General features: G+C 33.6%; 1 protein-coding gene and 2 non-coding genes across 6 annotated transcripts; 1 reads left to right on the top strand and 2 right to left on the bottom strand.

The window, feature by feature from the left end:
• The first annotated feature begins 1,707 nt into the window (after nucleotides 1-1,707).
• On the top strand, nucleotides 1,708-20,399 carry Dgo (ankyrin repeat domain containing protein 6 diego). Of its 4 annotated transcripts, none has more exons than XM_071793121.1 (11): nucleotides 1,708-2,087; nucleotides 3,495-3,835; nucleotides 9,191-9,296; nucleotides 10,848-10,946; nucleotides 16,661-16,870; nucleotides 17,338-17,436; nucleotides 17,682-17,919; nucleotides 18,067-18,977; nucleotides 19,206-19,449; nucleotides 19,692-19,934; nucleotides 20,153-20,399. In XM_071793121.1, exons 3-11 carry the CDS (start codon nucleotides 9,204-9,206, stop codon nucleotides 20,314-20,316), a joined length of 2,301 nt encoding a protein of 766 aa, XP_071649222.1. In that variant the 5' UTR covers nucleotides 1,708-2,087; nucleotides 3,495-3,835; nucleotides 9,191-9,203; the 3' UTR covers nucleotides 20,317-20,399. The 4 variants fall into 4 exon arrangements, with proteins under 4 accessions (XP_071649222.1, XP_071649221.1, XP_071649223.1 ...); XM_071793120.1 differs by having other exon boundaries at nucleotides 1,708-2,195; XM_071793122.1 differs by lacking the exons at nucleotides 1,708-2,087; nucleotides 3,495-3,835 and adding an exon at nucleotides 8,267-8,314.
• Trnar-ucg (transfer RNA arginine (anticodon UCG)) lies at nucleotides 11,942-12,014 on the bottom strand. Its single transcript has one exon. It is a non-coding gene; the product is annotated as a tRNA-Arg (tRNA).
• Nucleotides 13,776-13,897, bottom strand: Trnal-caa (transfer RNA leucine (anticodon CAA)). The gene is made up of 2 exons: nucleotides 13,860-13,897; nucleotides 13,776-13,820 (listed from the first exon to the last, which is right to left on the bottom strand). It is a non-coding gene; the product is annotated as a tRNA-Leu (tRNA).
• Nucleotides 20,400-20,995: the final 596 nt, after the last annotated feature.

Here is a 20,995-nt window from a genome sequence, read left to right as displayed (position 1 = left end):
GTCGCCTAAAAATGTAGATACGCACGCACGCACGCACACACACACAACACACACACACACAAAATTAATATAATTTAAATTATTAACCTAATAAAGTAATAACTAATCAATTTGATGAAGTTTTAATGATCTTTTTATAACTGAAATTTTATATTAATTTGTTAATACATGTATTTTTTTTCTATATGTATATTATTCATTATAAATATCACATATAAATGTAATAATATACACACATATATACAATCATATTTATGATATTTATAGTGTGAATTACATTAATAAATTATTTAGTAATATAAAGAAGAGGAAGAAGGAAGATGAAGGAAGGAATAAGCGAGAAAGCGGGAGAATGAGGATTAAATGTCACACAAATTATTAAAATTCAAGGTGATCTAAATTAACATACCCATCTGCTGTTTTGTAAAGAATCCATTATGTTATCTCATAACATTGATAAAGATTTGTATTAGAAATAATGTACAACATTTTCTTTTTTAATTACAAAAATTGATTTTCACTTAAAATTTTCTTCATTTAGACGACACAACGAGATATCTAAAATAAATTTTATTGCTTCGTAATTGTTTTTCTGATATTTGCTGAATTTCACGGCTAATTCACGATGAAAGCTTCCACCATAAACTAATTATTACTTCTTTGAAATCGATCTCGATATATTTTTATTTGATATCAAATTTTTCCAAGTTGAATATTCAGTTTATTAGTGAAAGAATTATATTAAATATCTCAAAGAATTAATCAAGTAATTAAATGTTACTTTGTCAGATTAAAATATTAAAAAAGTGATTTTTTTTATATAAACTCATAAATGGCATTATCAATTTTGTTACTTATACTTATATACCTACATTTTAATAAAAGAAATTTAATGTTAAAAACATTATTATATAATAATAAATATTCTTCATACTATATTTACACACATTTACATTATAAATACAATTTTTTATCTATAGAATCATGTATTTTTTAACATATGGATAACGATGTAAATTATGTCACACAGTTATTTTAATTCCCATAAAGAAGAGGCCACGTAAATTTTTCTTCACGTGCGAATGGACATTGATTCCAGTGCCATCATTAGTTATGCTGTTGGTCGAGACATAACAGATTCATAGTAGTCGGGATAGTCCGGTTGTCGTAGCGGGATGGCGAGGGTTACGGTGGAAGGGGTGACATTGCTCCGGTAGTAGGGGTCAGTGTCGGCTAACAAGTTTTTAGTTACCCATATCTAAATAAAATATTCACTTATTCTAAACAATATATGTAAGTTTGTCTTATGGATAATAATTCAAATTTAATTTATCGAAAAATTATTAATAATGAAAAAAAAAATTAACAAATTTTTATCGCTTTTATCTAAATTATGATCTATAAATTATCTAAATGTCAAATAGTATCTTTGAACGATAGAATGTAATATATTTCATTTATATTACACATATAATTTATATAAATGTAAAAAAATATATACTTTCTGATAGAATTAAAATAGATTTATGATCTAATTAGGATCTAACATAGAATCTAATTATATTCCGTTAATTGTATAAAATCTATAAATTACGTAGAAAAATATATGTATTTAAATATACATTTAATCATTTAACTGAAATACAGTTAAAAACGAGAGAAACAAATGTTAATGGATGTTTTTGTATCGATAACTTACAGTGAAATTCTATAAAGTTTAAATCTGTTTCTTTTTTTTATTGTTTCCTATCGGATTCTTTAGCTAGACGTTGTGTTTTATTATATATTTTTTTAGTAACTTTCGTTCTTCATCTGATGGGTCTTATCGAGTTGGTACGCAACTAGCGACGGTACTGAACTGGGTTCCCGAAGAACCACTCGCGGCACTCGCTCGCGAGTTGCAGCTTTCTCCCGACGCGACCAGTCTCGGTGCGGCCGCCTTTTCGAGTCTTCCGATCGAAAGAACACGTCCACGAAAGTGCGCACTGAAAAGTCAATTGTATCAACAAATGTCGATACGTCGCGAATTCCAAGTGTATTGTTAAAAGTGAAGGAATATTAGGGGTGGCGCGCTCGCGCACCTACGTGTATGTATACCTGCATGTGGAATAGCTTCGAGTGATCTGTGATCTTTGTGTTGAAAATGTCGGGAATTTGAGGGAGAAAATGGAAACGCTAATTGGAAGTGATTGAGGGTGAGACTGAAGAATCATGAATGTAACCGTAGAAAATTTTCCACGATACATTTAACCCAACGAATTGTTTGTATAATCCTGAGGATAATTGCTGTAATCATGGAGGAATGTGCAATACGTTTGAAACGCGCACCAGAATAATCGCTCGTTTTGAAATTTTTCCAAGGAGTAAAAAGTCTCAAACATTCTGATATTTTCATACAGCAGAGTTTTTTGGCGAAAATCAATACTAATTACAAATTTTAAAATCTCTTGTGTGCTCTTTGTGTGTCGCTAAATATAATAATAATAATAAAATTTGAAAATTAAACTATATTTGTTATAAGGTCTATGTAAAAAATTGTATGTCGCGTATTAATTGTTGTTCGAGAAAACAGCACATCAGAATCATTGTCGACGGATTGCGCGGGATTTCTATTATACACGTATGCGTCGCGTCGCACAGAAAATGAGTTAGAAAAAATATTCTATTGTCGAATAAAAATTTTTATTTTAAATATATTCGCCAATTATTAGGCGTAAGAAGTGAACATTTTTGAAAAATCAAAATACTTTAGCAAGATTCTAAAAAACGTTCGGCGACTAGTGCGATCGACTTGATCGTGCGGGCATTGAAATCTCCACCGGACAGACGGAATCTGAACAGTAGTGTTAAATATAATTTGTTGGAATTTCGGTTGTATTAAACGTAGCTTTTAATTTATATAAAAATACATTTTTAGAAAAGGGGGAGAAAAAAAGGGAAAGAAAGAAAGAGTGCAGAAGATAATTGAAAAAATCTAACATTATAACATTAGTAATATTGTTTCAATAAAAATTGTTATTATATTTCCAACATATATGGAGCAACAAGTATACTTAAATTATTAAATAAATTTTAACAATATTTTGGCGTGGAATATATGCTTTTAGTTTTGGTATATAATCCTGATTTTAATAAATATTAATAATTCATACTATGGATATTAATATTTGTACCTATATTAATGTATTTGATAAAAATATTATTGAAAATGAAATTTTATATGTTTATTACTAATAACTGATATTAATTATATATATTTTAATAAAATAAAATAATTGTATGTACAAAAATTTTTAATGATTCAATTGTTCCAAATTTCATATTATTGCAGTTATCTGAATAAATATGGATTATTTTTTGTATAGATTATTTAATAAAAAGGAAAAATAAACTTTAATGCGTGGAAAATGAAAAATTTATTTAGGACTATTAAATTGAAAGAATCGATTAATTCTGGAATGGTAACATTTATTCTATGCAAAATTTTATATCAGGGTCCAGGGAATTCCGTTTTCTGAAAAGACTGACGTTTACGACGAGGGATGCATTTTGTGATAAATAATCACGTTATAAATTAAATTCCATTGGACCAAGTATCATTGACGATGATCCCTTACACCTGGTGCTCAATGACTTTTATGCTGTGTGATATCAGCAAGAAGGTCAAGTCTTTGTGCGATAGTTTATTCGGAGTGTTGTAAGAAAACAGCGATGTGTGCCTTTGTGCTTTTCGCTTGGAGGTAGATTATGTAAAAGACGAACTGTCCAACGGATTTCAATACGGATTAAGGATTACTTTCGCAAGTGACGCCCTCTGGATAAGCGTATATGGCCGGTAAGTGTATTTGTGAGCCCTTTTATGCGGTAAGGGCGTGTAATGATCATAGAAACGTACGTATTGAAGCTCCATTTGTTGATTATACTTGGTGTTCCACAATAAGAGGACATCCTACAAAATATAGAGTTGCTGGATAAATAAATGAGCTTTTCTTCATCAGCATTTAATCGAATATGCCACATTTTTTAATATCTTCTTTTAATTTTTTATATCTCCTTTTATATTTGCTTTGTTATATTTTTTTATATACTTTAATTTTGAACAAAAAATATTTCGGTAATCGAGCGTTAAAGTCCCATTTATAAACAAAATCCATCTAAAATAAAATAAAAAAACAGAAAGTTTAATCTTTTGTCTACAGACATTGATTTGTAAAAGTTGGTTTATTTTTAATTGCTTGTATAATTCACTTCTGAGTCTTCAGCGCAATCTCAGAATTCGCACTACATGTGATTATTTATCAGCGGCTGCGTTCGGAGTTTCGTCTTTAACGCTTATAAGGTTTGAAGCACCCTATATATCCTCGTAAAGTTTTACTAGAAGGCGCAAATACCGGTTTCGCGCGAGTTAGATGCAAGTATTTGCTCGTGCGCGCACACACGGTTGTACGTGCGTGCATGTCCACACGTGGCGGCGCCGCCGCCGGTACTACCCGTTCAACAATGCTGTGCGCCGCGAACAAATTATGCAATAGTCATATGTAAAATAATATGTATATGTACGACTATATGTTAATGTTTTGGAAAAAAAAACGTAAATCGATACGTGATCGATACTGATAGAAACACGTTTGTATATCGTGTTCTTCGTGAATAAAATGCAAATTATTAACTTTTTTTAAATTTAATGTAAATCAAGGACCTAATATATCTATTTTATATTCATAAAATGTTTTCCCTACATGAATATTATTAAATTATCTATTATAAATTTGTGAATAACTTCCTTATGTTTAAACAAATATAATACTTGAATTTAAAGCGTCGCAAGCATTTTTATTAAACCTTCTGCCTCTTTTTTAATGTGTTTAATGGTTGGATATGCATAACCGTTGCTATTATCTAGATTAAACTGTTAGTTTTGCTGCAAACCGCTTTGTGATGAGAGGTCAGGTGTAATTTGTACATTTAATTCTCTGATGAAGTGGACTCGACTCCACCGTCATTATGATATGGAGTCGTTTCTTGTAACGCCGGATAATGGACGAAATGCGCAGGAATGTGCGAGATGGGACGGTCGGTTTGGTTGAAGGCAGTGAGCATCAGATAATTGTCAGGTATTTTTCCGAGTTAGGATATGTGCGCAACGTTGTGAGCCCGGGTCGGGCTTTCTCGCCGCATTTTTCTATGGAATAATCACGTGGGCATAAAATTGTGCCTTATAATCAAATGCGAAAATGATAAATTTTTTTAACTAAGCGATTAACAGTCAAAGTAATGCTTTTTAAATCAACACCAACAATCTTAGGTTTTTATCATGTTCTTTATTTTTTATAAAAGAATGTAATTTAAATAAAATAATACAACGGTGCACTAAATAACGAGATATTATATCTGTGAATCGAAAACGTCGAATTTTCTACAAAAATATTATTTTTTATAATATTTATTGTACTTTATTGTTCGTCTTTTGAACTTTCAATTAAATTGGGTTTAATTGCGTGTGCCAATTTCACAGTATTATCTGTATGATTCAGATGATTCTGCAAGACGACAAAAAATACTTATTTATTCGGTTCATATGCGGTGATTTCGTTTTCAGAAGAGAAACACATTATTAGGAGAATAGGTATCGCTTTCACGTAATTATCTCGTCAAGTATTTTATATTTAAACTCACGTGGTATATATGTTTTGTTGATACCATATATATCTTGCTATTATATTTCCCAAGAAAGGCGAAGATAAATGCAAAATAAACTGCATATTACATGTATAATGTTTCTTATTCCCTTTTCTTTTATCGAAATGGCGGATACATGTAATCGACGATGGACGGAAATCGATTTCTTTTTTCATAATTTCTTTATAAATTTCTGTCTGGCTAATCAACAACGCGCTTTCTGCGTGCAGGATAATAATCAATATCGATCTTGATACTATTAGCGTAATATTAAGTTGTTAGGTTGGTCGGGAAAGCTTGATCGGAAACGTGACAGTGATTTCGTTAAGCGATGCCGTTGATGATCTTGCAAATAGGGCGGTTCTTAAACAAGTTCGCGTTCAGCAACGCTGTTAAGATTCCATACCTTCCAACCGCAAGGAACATTTCAGATTATTTCATTTCACCTAAAACATATATTTTCCGTTTTTGAGATATTGAGAATTTAATCAAAAAAGAAAAATCTCTTTATAAATAGTAATCTGGAAAAATTTTCTTTCTTTGAACCACAAGCAAACTCACGGTTTTTTTTTAAATCAATCTTTACAGTTGCTATTAGATAAATGCTTATTTTTAATTACGAGTGTAATGATGGGTTTTCAGCGTAAATTGTCAAAATATTGACAAATATTTGACGTTAAAAATTAAAGAAGTATAAGAAGAGTGATTTTTAATCAAATTTTCGCTAAGAAAAAATTGATTTTAAATGAATAAAGCGATTCGTAAATGAAATTTGTACGCGCATGGTTTTTCAGCGTCCTGTGCAATTCAATCTAATCTAATATTAATAATATTTAATATATTGAGGTCTATTTAGGGGTAGCTCTATTAAGCTCTTATATAGAAGGGTACAAACAAAATACAAAAGTCGGTCCCGCTTGTCGCAACATCGCGGCGTGATCCGCTACACAGGAAACACTGCGATGCGTGAGATGCATCATCATCGACACATAAAATAAACACGACAAAATTATTGGTTTCGTCCGGCGCAACGCCGGTTATTGACGAAGTTAGGTTCCGTCGTGTGCAAAAAGAGGGTGGAGAGGATTCAAGATGATTGGAGAGAACCGTCTTTTTCCCCTTCGTCTTTTTATTCAATGCCAAGAGTAAGACTACGGTCATTTATACCAGATTCTTGATATGAACAAAAAGATAGAGTGGGAGTAGTCGCCATCTGTAAAACGTTCTTCGTGTTTTCGCATACATATATGTATGAGGAAACACATACCAGTAATTTTGGAGAAAAAACAGATGACATAAATGTATGTAATCATTATATTTAAAATATTACGTGTAATACTACACCTCGTATCAAATGAGACGATCTATATAGAGATGTAATATGTGCACAGTGCACACGCGTACTTTAATATCAGACTAGCGTATATGAAATAAATTAAGTTAATTAAAGGAATTTTGATGATTTGATTGTTTTGGAATAAGAAAAGAAAGTTCCTTTGATTTTGCATAATAAAAATATATATTTAAAAATGAAAACCATTAAATTATTAAAGCAAAGAATTTATATTATTTTTGATACAAGTTCTAATCTTACTTAATTGTCGACGATTATCCATTCAATTTACTTATTTATACCCTGAAAATACGCGGTCATGATTTTGAATCTTTTTTTTCTTTTGAAAAATTGAGGTTTCGGATTTACATCTGCCGATTTATTAAATACAGATGGTTCAATTAAAGCAAATTTGAAAATTATACAACTTGCGTTAATAAGGAAAACATTGCATGTAAGTACACAGTAATTCGCGCCCATCTGCATTTGAATCGATGAAGCGTGATTCCGCGGTATACGCCGTCTGATGTTCGAATTCAGTATTGCGCGACGCATAACGGCATTACATCATTAATAAGTTAGGATGGACCGGATACGCCCCATTATCTTAGGGCGGGACGCGGAAGTATACGAGACGTAATCGGACCACTGACCACAATTATATAATAGCAAACTTAATTGCAACATTTTTATGTGTTTAATCCTCGACGTCATTTCCTAAAAGCATTAACGTCTAAAAAAATGTCTGGTATATTTTAATACATTTTGAAATAAAGATAGAAATCAAATCGGGTTTAGCAATTCGCACCCTGTGTTTTTACGACTCGCTCGTTATCTTATAATTGCTACAATTGTGACAAATGTGTCATGAGAGAAAGAGAGAGAGATATATATCTCAGTACATATTTTTTAAATATATTTGTTTAAAAAATGCGGAAATTATCGAGAGAGAGAAAAAGGGGGGAGAGAGAGTTTTCACTTAGATTACATATTAGTTCGCACCTCACGGTACTTTCCCGAGTCGCTCATAAATTCTCCCGCCGCGTACTATCATTGGTTCACATCAACGTTATTTCTGGAGTCGTTATAGAGAGTCGCTATAAAGAAATAACCACGACCGAGATTAATGTTACAAACGGACGACGAGTCTCGCTCCGTCAGCGAAGCGTAAGTCTATCTCATTAGTGCGAACGCACTTCGGATCCTAGATTATATACTACCACGCCAGGCATCGAGATAATTTACTGTCCGCACGTTACACGGATTACACGACGCGAATACAGGAAATAAAATAAATACTAGGTACTGTGAAATACTACAAACTACACCCACGGATTTTCTTTTTGATTCCAGAGAAAGAGAAATTGATTGTTTTTTAACGAGAATTCTATTGGATGTTATCTTAATTTATATCTTTAACGCACTTATCTTCGTAGATAAATTACATTTAAATTTTGTCTACTTAAAGACCATCCTGGATATCCGAAAATAAGTTTAATTTTAGCAAACTATGAAGTTTATAAGATATAATTTTACTAGATACATATTTAAATGTATAAAAAACAAAACTGTTATTGTTATCATTGAAAGTATATGTATACGTGGCAATACACACGTAACAAATTTAACTATTTTTAAGTCTCTTGTTTTTATATAAAAGCGCGTCTTCTCAAATCTTGCCATTCAAACTCTTATTATCGTTTTAAGTATATTTAGCCAAGCAACCATCTCAAGCATATCATCTTAAATCTTCATAAATGCGACAAATAGCTCATATATTTTCGTCATGTAAAATTCACTGATACTCGGTGATCCTGCCGTTCTGTTCGTTCGTACGAACACCAAATTGATAAATTCACAAACTCGATAACGCGGATAACGCGAAAGAATATACCATATTATAACAAATTTTCAAAGTGAATCACTTGTATATTATTATTAAGTCTATTAACTTTAAAGCACAAAAAATTATAATTCTTTTTTATGTCGAGACGATCTAACAATCTAACATTTAACTCGTTAAAATTAGATAAACGATGAGGATTTGCTATAATTTATAAAATGGAGCACGTAAAGCGCAGTTATTAAGCGTACATTAAGCCAATCAAAATTACAAGACAATTTCAAAAAGTATGTTACTCGCCATATTTAAAGCGATATGTATTGTTCTGGTTCCAGGTGTGCGATTGGAATGGCAGAAAAGTTGCGCGAGGCAGCTGCTCATGGTGACGTTGATCGAGTTGCACGCTTGCTCAACGAAAACGTTAAACCGTTGCCTGATGAAGTATGTTTCTTTAATTCTCAAATTCTTAAAGTATACAATACACCTATATATAAACAGAATGATACGTTTAACATATTTACTGAAAACTTTTTTATAACTTCATAATTTCATAATTTCATGCAGTTTTGCTTAAAAAGCTGATATAAAAAGAAATCGTATTACTGACTTTTAAATATATTGTAATTTTTTGAAATCGTATAATCCTTCATTTAGAAATTTCTTACAAAGTTGCAGAAAAGTATTTTAAATAATGAATTATTTTACATATTTTATAATGTGCAATTTTTATAAATAAAATTCTCTGAAAAATTAATTATAAATATATCTAAATTTTAAGATAATACAAGTCTCCTCGTTAAGAATAAAAAAATCTACACTATTTTTTTAATAATCGAAAAATTGTGACTAAGCAAAAATGCTTTTCTTTGTTATTACTACTTTGTAATTACTCTTCACTTTTAATACCTTTGTTTATATAATCATATTTCGGAGATCTTGAAGGAAGAAAGAAATAGAATGAGAAGAACGAAGTTGAAAAACGATTCTCAATAAATTGATTAATATCGTTAAGAGAATTCAAGACTACCGTGAGGCATTAAATTGAATTCCGCCTGTAATATATAATTACTCGCGATGCCGACTGGAAAACTTTATTAACGGCTTCGAGGGCGACTGGCAGCAATATATTAATTTCGTCTATTAATTACCTCACTCTCATATGCAGCACGATTCCCTTTGAAGCGTAGCTTCGTCGGGTAGATTAGATTTAGAATGCAAATAAGCACTCACAGCACGACATACATAATATTTGTCTAAAGCATATCTGAATAAGAAAGAATGGACCCGATTGATCTATATGCTTATCAAGATTGTATTTTAATTATTCAATAATTGAAATTTTTTGCTATTTGAGACGTGTTTGCATCGCATCGGATTTGATTTATTATTCCGTTATTTATCTGAAAGGTACACATAATACTAATTTTGAAAGTGTTTTTAAACAGTCATATAAATTTATTTAAATTTATTTAAAATAAGCAAAAGATCTTGTTAAAACTAATAATTCACAGTTGTTCATAAATAATGAAACTTTATTTTTCCGGTGCAGGAAAAAGATTACCACAGGTTTATTTTTCTGATAACTTTGTGTGTGTATGTAGATTTTACTTTAAAATAACTCGTAGAATCTTTGACTTAAGCTCTGATTAATGAAATATGGTTATTGCGAATTAATAAGTCATGAAAAAGATGGTGAGAAAATTAATCTTTTGTTAAGTATATGCAGAATAAAAATAAAACTGAAAAAGTTAATTTATTATCGCTACGTGAAAGCTTAATTTGCATTAAAAGGTTTAACTTTAAAAAAGAAATTTCTGTGCAACGTTAATTTGTACTAAAGGGATTAAATATAGTTGATTAAGAAATTTTATCAGGCATTACCATCAGAAGAGATTCATTTTCAAATATTTTCGGTGCGCGGCTCTTAATTAGTAAGTTTTATCGAGCATGCACGGTCGCGCGAAGATATTCAGGATTCTTGTCGTGTTTCAGAATGGCCGGGGGCCCCTATTGCTGGCCGCGGCAGGTGGTCATGTGGAAGTGTGTGAGATCCTGTTGCTCCAGGGCGTCGACGTTGGCGCCGTTGACGATGTGAGTAGTGCTGCATAAATTTTGGTTTTATTAAATATTTTCGTATATTCTAGAATATAGAAACTAACAGTTTTTCAGCTTAAAAAGTTCAAGAATAAACATTTATCGAATTTCCGGGATATAATAATCCGCGGGATGAATATTTCTAAGCATAGAATAGAAGGGGAAAATAGCGAGTATTCTTTACGCAAAAATAATTTCGCGCAAGTAAATCTACATGTTTGCTAACTGAATTGATCGTGGTAATTAAATAAATTGAAATTAATTACTGCCGAAATTTTTCTCGTTGCGGTCAGCTTGATTTATTGCCGTTCTTTGAAAGACGACATTTAACAATTTTGAAATTAATTTTAAATAATTACAATAATTTAAAATAAAAATAACTCTGTATTAACGATAATTATATTGACTGTATTTCTTAACCAATTTCGATTTTATTTTCTCTTTAGCATAATCTTTCTTGTTTGTCATTTTTTCTATTCTTTCATGACAATCATCTTGTAATTTACTGAATATTTGGTATTAATTGTAATTCAGTGTTAAATGTTTATTATGAAAGAATACATTATACATTGCCTTTAGATTACAAATTCTGTAATTGTGAAAAAATGTACGATTATTCTAAAAGATGTATATAATCTATGTATATTATATATTCATATAATTATTTGTCATTTGCTATCAATTTGATATCGCAAAATATAACTCGTGTTCTTTCCGTTTTCGATTTCCGTATATAGTACACTGCCCGTCAACGATTTCTTTCCTGAGGTAAAGGAGGAACATAGAGGACTAGAGACGCTATTGATATACTTCTATAAAAATCACTAGAACTTCTATGTTCCTCCTTTATCTCGGGAAAGGAATCATTGACGGGCAGTGTACAATAGATTTATTCTTTTATATATATATAATTTTCACGCATCACTTTGTAATATGTGTCTTTGTATGATTTGTCGTACTTTCTTAAAAAAAAAAATAAATAAAAAAGATGTCGACCGTGACAGGATTCGAACCTGCAATCTTCGGATCCGAAGTCCGACGCCTTATCCGTTAGGCCACACGGTCTGTGAGGGGTAGTTACCCTATACATGAAGACCTATGATCAACTTTTATGAAAACCAATATTCCTGACATAGTTATCTATTTTTACATTAACATCTGTGCTTCGTGCTTACTTTAGCAAGAAAAATTAAAAGAGAAAATAATTTGTTGTCACAATGACTAAACAATGACTAACTATAAGGGGAGAGAAGTGTTCGTTGACGAATAATGACGTACTTTTACTGATAAAATATCTAATAGATATAAAGATTATTTAACAATTTCATAAAACGTGTATATTTCACATCTCTCTTTTCTTTCTAGCATTAGATCAGTTAATTGTAAATTATACAGGATGATATAGGTATAAATCAATATTTCTTTATTAAACGCAAATAAATCACAATTATGATTTTGAGTATGATGGTTTTGAGATAATTACATTTATAATTAGAAGTTGTTATTATTTTTGCTAAGACGTTTATCTTTTATGAGTATATTATTTTATATTCTACATTTATTAGCAATTTGCAAAAGCAATTATAAGTTACTATACTTTTTCCTTGATCATCATATGGACTCTCACGAAGAAATTTTTCTACATTTGTTTTCCACTCTAATGTTCTTATTAATAATCAATAATTGCAGATTGACAACAATTACACGTGATATTAACATATGTTCTTCGAGTGAACAATTTATTGCATAGGCGTAATTTAACGGAACAATAAATTATACTTTTATTCGCGCGTACGTCGGCGTACGACTATCGTTCGGTCGTCACGGCTGGATATCGAACATAGGCACGAGACGACTCGTAAAAAGCACCGGGAATACGCGCTCATGTTGCGCGCATATATACACATACGTGGGTTGAAATAAAACGAAATTATTCCCGATGTACGATACAACCTGGTCGGGGAATCGCATGCCCGGCCGTAGGAATCCCACTATTGTTCCGTGGGCAATTAGCATGCCCGGTCCGATTCTCCTCCTCATAGGAGGGGTGAATACATTAAAACGCTCCTCAACGCGGCAACGTCCCGCCGGATATACCCGGCGAACGTACGCGTGGGAGAAGCGTTTATACCCGCGAATGTGCGACCGCGTGGTGTACGCACGACCGGCGTAGTTACGTACCTGGATACTTGATATCCGTTATTACTCTGCGTGACCTTGAATGAACAGCGGTGTTCACCATGTGGTACTTGAATATCGACGTTATTAAATATCTATTGACCAGACTTGCATGCTCGTCGTGTTATAAGCGATGGAAAATAACAGGATGGTCTGAACAGTATCGCTGCGATTAAGCGATTTAGGTGCTTAACTCAGTTATCTAACCGGCGTGATTAAAAACTCACATTTTATAACTGATCCATCATCAATCAACCTTTCAGTCGTATCTTCTAAATTACTTCTTTCTTTTTTTTTTTAAACATGAATGTGTATTATCTTAATTTAAACGTATAAGAAAGAATTGATATTGAGAAGATACACATATACGATTTGCCGCAATGTAAGGTAGTTTTTTTAAAAGATATAAATATAACAATGAAAAATAATCGAAAGCGTAATAATATTTTATGTGGTAATGCGTAATATGAAAGCTATAGAAATATAAAATAAAATAAAATAAAAAAATAAAATTGCTTAGCGGGATTTGAACTTGCGCCGTTCGAAATTGTCTGCTATTCGTCACAATGGGACGTTTGGATGACAAGATAATGATATCAAGATAACGCGATGTAAAAATAACGAAAAAAAAAATAATATAAAAAAATTTGTCAGAAGTGGGATTCGAACCCACGCCCTCAGAGAGGACCAGAAGCCTCCGGCAGACCCGTCGTGGACGGGTAAGGTTATAACCTTGAGTCTGGCGCCTTAGACCGCTCGGCCATCCTGACATATGACATCTAAGTGCTAAAAACAAATTCACTTATTGATGCTTGCCGCTTTCATGATTTTCAGCGATATTTACAGTTACAATTAATAGTTCCAATTAGTTTTTAGTATTTATTACGCGTAGAAATCGATGCGCACAATGTATAATATCCCAAGTAGCTTCAAAATAAAAGTAATTAACTTCTTAATAATAATATAATTTGTTAATATACATATAAAATACTTTAAAACTTCAATAGATGTGTGTTTGTGTGGAGAAGTAAATCGATTGTCTTTTGAATTGTTTTTATTTTAAATTTAAAATAAATTTTAAAAATAGTTTTTAAGATTTTAAAAATAGTAATTTGTAATTAATGATTTTATAAATATTATAAAATTTATTATTATTTAATTAAGAGACACACACATTTAGAAATTTTATTTATGTTGTAATTTAAAATCATAAAGAGATTAAATCCGTAACAGAGATTCTTAACGATGAATCATACGGGCGTTTCGCCAGCTCATCGTTATCTTTTTTTGTACAATCGGAGAAAAGAAATGAGCTATACGGAAATAAGAATGAAGAATGAAGAAAGATAAGACTCATTTAGAACAAAAAATTATCTTCGCAATTTTTTGAAACTTTTTTCCCTCTCTTTTTCCGTTACCTTTCTCTTTCCGTTGAAACTTGATTTAAACTACAAGAAACTCGTACTAATATATTTTTTAATTATCTTTACCTAAAGTCAGGAAATTTTCGTATAAAGTACTACATTTTTCGTGTTTTTCAAGCTACGTGTGGTTATTAAAATAAGATGTTAAATATTTTTTCTGATATCAAATTTTTTTTTACATATAGGAGAAATTATATAACTTTACTTGACATTTTGATTATTTACTGCTATCCAATTTATTCTCTTTTCTTAGACAGAAATAATTAGCACGATCAAGTTACGTGAAGTGTTCTCGTAAGTTTCCAACGAGACACCCTATATACCGGGCAGCATTGTGCACGTATGTGTTAAATGTGTGCGGCGATGCTGTCGCGAGTGGCATGGCACGGTTCATCGACCAGCGACTGTTCGCCGAGTATGGGCGAGCGGTTGTAAGTCTCTCGGTCATCCTCTTTTGCCTCGTCCGCCTTTTTCCTTTGTTGCGCTACACCGTGTACCGTACACCAGTTCTGTGAGCACCAGCTGCGCGACCGCGCGCTGTGCGCGCGGCATGTCATGGCGACTTTTGTGAAGTCGCATGGCGATTTGGCGAACCGATGCGCGATGGGGATTTCTATTTAGCGACGCGATAAATTTCGCAGAAACCGATATTACGAATTGAGGGCTGCCCCGATTATACATTATGACAATAGTGGTGAAAATTGAGTTGTTTTTAAAGTCGTAAGATAGTTTTAAAATTAAGTACAGACGTTATTCCGCGACTTAAGCTTAGACGTCTCTGTAACAACGCTGTACTTGATTTACCATCACTTTTTATCCTATAATAGTGAATTATTTTCTTTTAAACAATAATACGTCATATCACAAAAGTTATGCAACGTTATATAAAAACACAACATAAAATAAGAATGTTTTCTTTTTTTGAAGAATTTCTTCAGTATGGAATATTTTATAGGTAGTCATATATCGAGCATGCTTCTTTAAATTTGTAAATTTCTGAGTTTGCCGAGCTACCTATTTGATTCGTATGAATATTGTTATAAAAAATTTTTATTTACAATTTTGAATCCAAGATTCGAAATCAAAATGGAGATCAACTTCCTAAAGATTATTCGTAAACTAGAAAAAATTTAGATAAAGCAAAATATCTTTGGTTCGTCTTATATATTGTATAAATAAAAACTGAGATTAAATCGTGCTATTTGAACGCTAAATGAGAGCATCCGACGGGGATAACTGTTGAGGTTGCGATGAAAAAGATAATAGGATGCCCAGAAAACATACTAAAGATAAATTAACGCCGCTTTTGCTCTGCCCTGACTCTCGACTGACTAGTGTGCGTGCTACTAGTTACTAATGATAACGACCATTATTAACGGATATTACACGTTGCTATTCGCAAAACATGAAGTAAAACACAAGTCGAAGATATTCATACATGTATTCAAGATATACAGGGTGTCGTAGAGAAAAGTTAATTTTACAAATTCATTGAATTCCGACTGCGACCTTAAACTTAAAAAGTTTCTAATTAATGAAGAGAAATATGTTGGCGAAGGGGGAGAGACAGTGAGAGAAAAATTTACATTTTGAGATTTCAATTTTATACACACGGTTTTCTAAATGTAATCCATTAAAAAATAACAGTATAGTTTTATTCGAAATTAATATTATAGATTATACAGTAGTTTAATTATACAGGTAGTACATTGCAATTTTTTAATGTATAGATTTAAAAAATAAATGTGTACAATTATTTTTATAAACCTTAACTTGTTTGTTCCGGAAACAAGAGGAGCAAAGTAGAAAATAAGAAAGTTATAACCAGAATCCAGAATAGACTTTTAGTGACTCTTGGATCTATCCTCTGCAATAGGAAATAGAGATAATAATCTCCATTTGAGGTCTCCCTTTCTCTGAAAAATATATAGCTAGAAGAACGGAGGAACGTGCTGACACGGGGTTTTACGATTAAAAATTCGTGGATTATTATATAAACAGTTATGTAAATTCCACGTCTGGGATTGATCCGCGCCTCTTCCGAGACACCTTGTAGTTTGGGCAGGGCACCGAGCGTCCGTCGATGAATATACGTCTGCGTGTTTTCAGCATGGAAACTCGGCACTGCACGAGGCATCATGGCGTGGTTACAGTCGGACCGTGGCGGTTCTGGCGAAGGCCCTCGGGACCCAACGGGCCCCACTGCACGCCAGGAATCTCGCCGGATTTGCACCGCTTCACCTTGCCTGTCAAAACGGCCATAATCAAAGCTGTCGAGAGCTCCTCCTAGCCGGCAGCAATCCCGATCTTCAGAACAACGTGAGCGATCTACCGATTCTTTTCCTTTTTTTTTTCAATCCCTCTATCGCGCCTATCGGCGCGTGGATCGGAAGATAAGAGTAAAAGGCGAGGGATTTAGTGTTAATACTGTACGAAGCTAAACCTTTAGAACCAAAACAGAGACTAAATGTAGTGATATAGTCTTGTAAATTTGTTTCCATAGAAATATAGAGAGACATAATAATTCAAAATGGTAATAAATATGCAGAGAATAAAACGATAGTACATTTCTAATTATATGGAATATGATAAACAGTTTAACAGCGATAATAAAATTTTCAAGGATTATTTGTTTGTAACATGCAGGCGATAATATTTCGATGCAATTTTGATTATAGAAATAATCAAAAGTGTAAAAGAGAAAAGATATTTTTCTTTCTATAAGGTGCTACGTGCGAATTATATTTATTCTTCAAGAAATTGAATCTTTAATTTACTCATTTCAGTATGGCGATACTCCGCTTCATACTTCGGCACGTTATGGCCATGCCGGCGTAATGCGTATACTAATCTCAGCTCTGTGCAAGGTGTCAGATCAAAACAAAGTATGAGATTTTTTATTAAATAATATATTTTTCGTTGCTCCTTACAAATGTTGCTCATCACGGATTGCAATTCTTTTATCGTAATATTGTTCTTAATATCATTCTTCTTTATGCTCTTTCTCTATGCCTTTTCAAGTTGCTCAATAAGAACTTTTAAGTTTTATTGTATATAAAAGTGTCACAATTTTGCAGTTAGTTGTACAACGTGTTATTTATTTTCTGCACCAATTGTTTGTCCCTTCTAGAATGGTGACACCGCTTTGCACATAGCGGCAGCTATGGGTCGCCGGAAATTGACGCGCATTCTCCTGGAAGCCGGTTGCGATCGAAGTCTGCGGAATAAACAAGGTGAAACGGCGAAGGATATTGCCCGTCGTAAGAATCATGCCGAAATCTTGGAAATTATTTCCAAGGCACGCGGTAAAAGCCGGACGCGCAGCAAAAGCCGCGAGGGCGACTCGATAGATGGCAAAATAGGCGACGGTGAGGATAAAGTTTAATTATTAAATCATTATAGAATAGATCGTTAGTGATTGCGTGTTGCAAAGAATCTGGTTCGCATCAAGTATAGCTTGTACGAAATTACTGACTAACTATTTCATATATTTTATTGCTTCGCTAATTTTCCAGGTAAGGCAATGAAGTCGGATAAAAAGCGAGAAAAGACCGGAAGTGGCACCGGGAGCGGTGGCGGCGGGAGCAGCTCGAAGAAAGACCGGAAGAAGTATAAATCCAACAGCAAGCAGCACAAAGTCCGGTTTGAAAAAGCTATCATGGGCCGGCAATGGTCGCCCTATGGCTGCCATTACTATCCGGATCCGGAAGCGTTCCCTCAACCTCGTCTAGATTCGCTGCCCTCTGACCCTTTAGGGCGGGGAGAGCAGTACTATTTGGATCTGGCGGGTAATATCAGAAAGGGTCCAGTCGGCGTCGGATATACGTGTTATTGCGCCCCATTTTTCCGACATATGGAGGCGAAGCTGGAACGGGACAAGGCCGAGTTGAAAGCACACATCGATCAGGCTCACGAGAAGCTGGACCTGAAAGTGGCCAATCTGGAGAGGAGGACCAGGGGACAAATCTCGGAGCTGACTAGGTGCGTTCAGGAGGAGCGCTCCAGGTGCGACGAGAGGTATTCGCATCTGCAGCAACGTCTGCAACGAGGTGGGAGAGGTAGATATAGCGAGAGACCAGCGAAAACCAATTACAATCAGTCGGAGGTGGTACTACCGACGAGAACAAGATCGCTGGAGGATCTGTTGGATGACCGACCGCAGGATCGCAGCTTCGAGATTCCCGGAGAAACGCCAGTTCATCGTGGAAGTCTAGATGATCTCGATATACCGGCTATACCTAGACTCAGTACGTCCATGAGAGACCTGCCTTCGGGATCTGGAGTAGTTAAATCAGCGCTCAGAGTGCTGGACATCCCACCGAAATTGAACGAAACGTTCGACGGAGCCATCAGGCACGGTGGAACCTCGTCCTTAGACATAGCGCCGACAGACTCAGTTCCTGTGAAGGGGAGACGTCAACAAAGAGTAAGATTGAACTATATTACCGTTCGTTGTAATAATTACTGCTTTTTCATGAAATAAATAATAAAACAATAATTGTACATTAATGGTTTAGTTCTGTTAGAATAAAAAGACCCTGTAACAATGAAAATTTCCTTTTATAATATCTAATTTTAATACATTTAATAATTTATTAATTATCTTTAAAGTAAAATATATATTAGATAAATCCATTTGTCTCTTGTTCTTAAGAGTTGCGTGTCGTATGACATGCACGGCATGAACATGTCCGTGGATGAAAATAAGATCCAGAAGATTAGCGACGGGAATATGACGGAGTGGAACGGTCGCCGCAGCGTCCACGAGATGATCAAGCGGTTTCAGCAAGTACCTGATATGCATAATGGTTGGCGAAGAATTCACTCCGGAGGCAGTGAACAGGCCGGTCTGGATGAACATACCAAGTGCTCGCAAAATCAGAGGGTACATTCTCAAGGTGATGTAACGTTTCCTGTATAACAAACTACGTTAGAGTTAACGAGGTCATAAAAATTGAGCATAGATCGGTACAACTGCGAGAAAAAAATAATTTACCGTGATTTAATTTAAAAAATAAATATTATAAAATGTTTTTTTTTTTTAAACACATGTCGACTTTTCACGCTGCTCTTGATGCGCAATTTGATTCGACGCATTCCTGATTCGAATAATCTATCCTAATCGACATTAATGTCGCAGATAACGAAAGCGAGAGCAGCGAAGGGGAAGATGACGACGTTGAACAATCGAAAACGTACAAAGAGATGAACTGTATGAAGGCCATTTCCAAAGACGTGCCTTACGACAGTATCGCGAGAATGCCGTACAGATCACGTAACCCTGTGTACAGTCCGACACCGCCTCTGCACGACACCCATAATGATTCTGGATACAGCACCCGCATGTACGGTTCCAGCAAAGGCGCGTCGCCCTCGTTGTCGGGTAAATATAAAAAGACAATGCAGCAGTAGTTTAGATAAGCGATAAAACGTATATATCTATCTCAAACATTCATTTAACAGATTGGTTCTAAATTGATAAAAATTTCTAAATTAATTGGAATTTTTTCTTGTTATTTAAGATTGATACATCAACGCTCTCTTTCTAAAACAAAAACACAATACTACATAGAATATCGTTTCTGTTTCATCTCTGTGCAGGTCAACTGGAATGTGACGTGATCTTGTCACCTTCGACAGGATCATTCACGAGTGGGGAACAACTCGCTGCCTTATTGGAACAACCAAGGCGACACGATCTAACGGTTTACGAGCGAAATGCCGACAACGTCGTCATTAATATCGGTACTGCCAGTTTGGTTTAGATGAGAGACTGTAGCTTCAATCGAAAGGAACGTAACTTTTGAAACATTAGTTGTACGCGTCACACTGTACATAATGCATAACGCCGTTCCAGAAATGTTGAAGCAATGATATCGTTTTACTGTTAATATCGACACTATATGAGTGTCATATCCGTTCGCGTTGCCATGACATATTATTCCACAAAAATAAAAATAAACGCTAAACAAAGAGCAATAATATTTATTGTTTGTATATTATATATGCAAATTGTACATGTATAGGTAGATATATGTATGAGTGATTATTAAAACAATTGAGAAAATTAACTTGATTGCTGCCGCAGGTCATTCTTCCTAGAATCTGCAAGTTTTTACTAAAGTCCTTACACATGTGGTTTACTGTAAATTATAACAAAACAAATTATAAATTTTAATTATTTATCGATGCGTTAATATAACATTTTCACTAATAATGTAACTAATTCACAATGATTATTTTAGAATTTTCAATCAATGCAAACACTAATTAATTAGCAGTGACATAAGTCGGAATTGAAACAGAAGTATTTATGTATTGTAATAAAATGGGTATACAAAGTTCAATAACAAAAAACGAATAATAATGAGATTACAAATATTCACGCAATAGATAAAATATTTAAAAATATTTACGAATACTTACAATAGTACATTTAAAGAT

Source organism: Temnothorax longispinosus, chromosome 11, assembly GCF_030848805.1.
Source record: "Temnothorax longispinosus isolate EJ_2023e chromosome 11, Tlon_JGU_v1, whole genome shotgun sequence".
Lineage (NCBI taxonomy): Eukaryota > Metazoa > Arthropoda > Insecta > Hymenoptera > Formicidae > Temnothorax > Temnothorax longispinosus.
This window is presented reverse-complemented; position numbering and strand designations above follow the sequence as displayed.

Bases quoted from the DNA above. Each gene is read 5' to 3' on its own strand.
- Dgo (XM_071793121.1), top strand. From the start codon at position 9,204: ATGGCAGAAAAGTTGCGCGAGGCAGCTGCTCATGGTGACGTTGATCGA. The intron at 9,297-10,847 runs GTATGTTTCTTT...GTCGTGTTTCAG, and splicing joins TTAAACCGTTGCCTGATGAA to AATGGCCGGGGGCCCCTATT. The intron at 18,978-19,205 runs GTAAGATTGAAC...CTTGTTCTTAAG, and splicing joins AGGGGAGACGTCAACAAAGA to AGTTGCGTGTCGTATGACAT.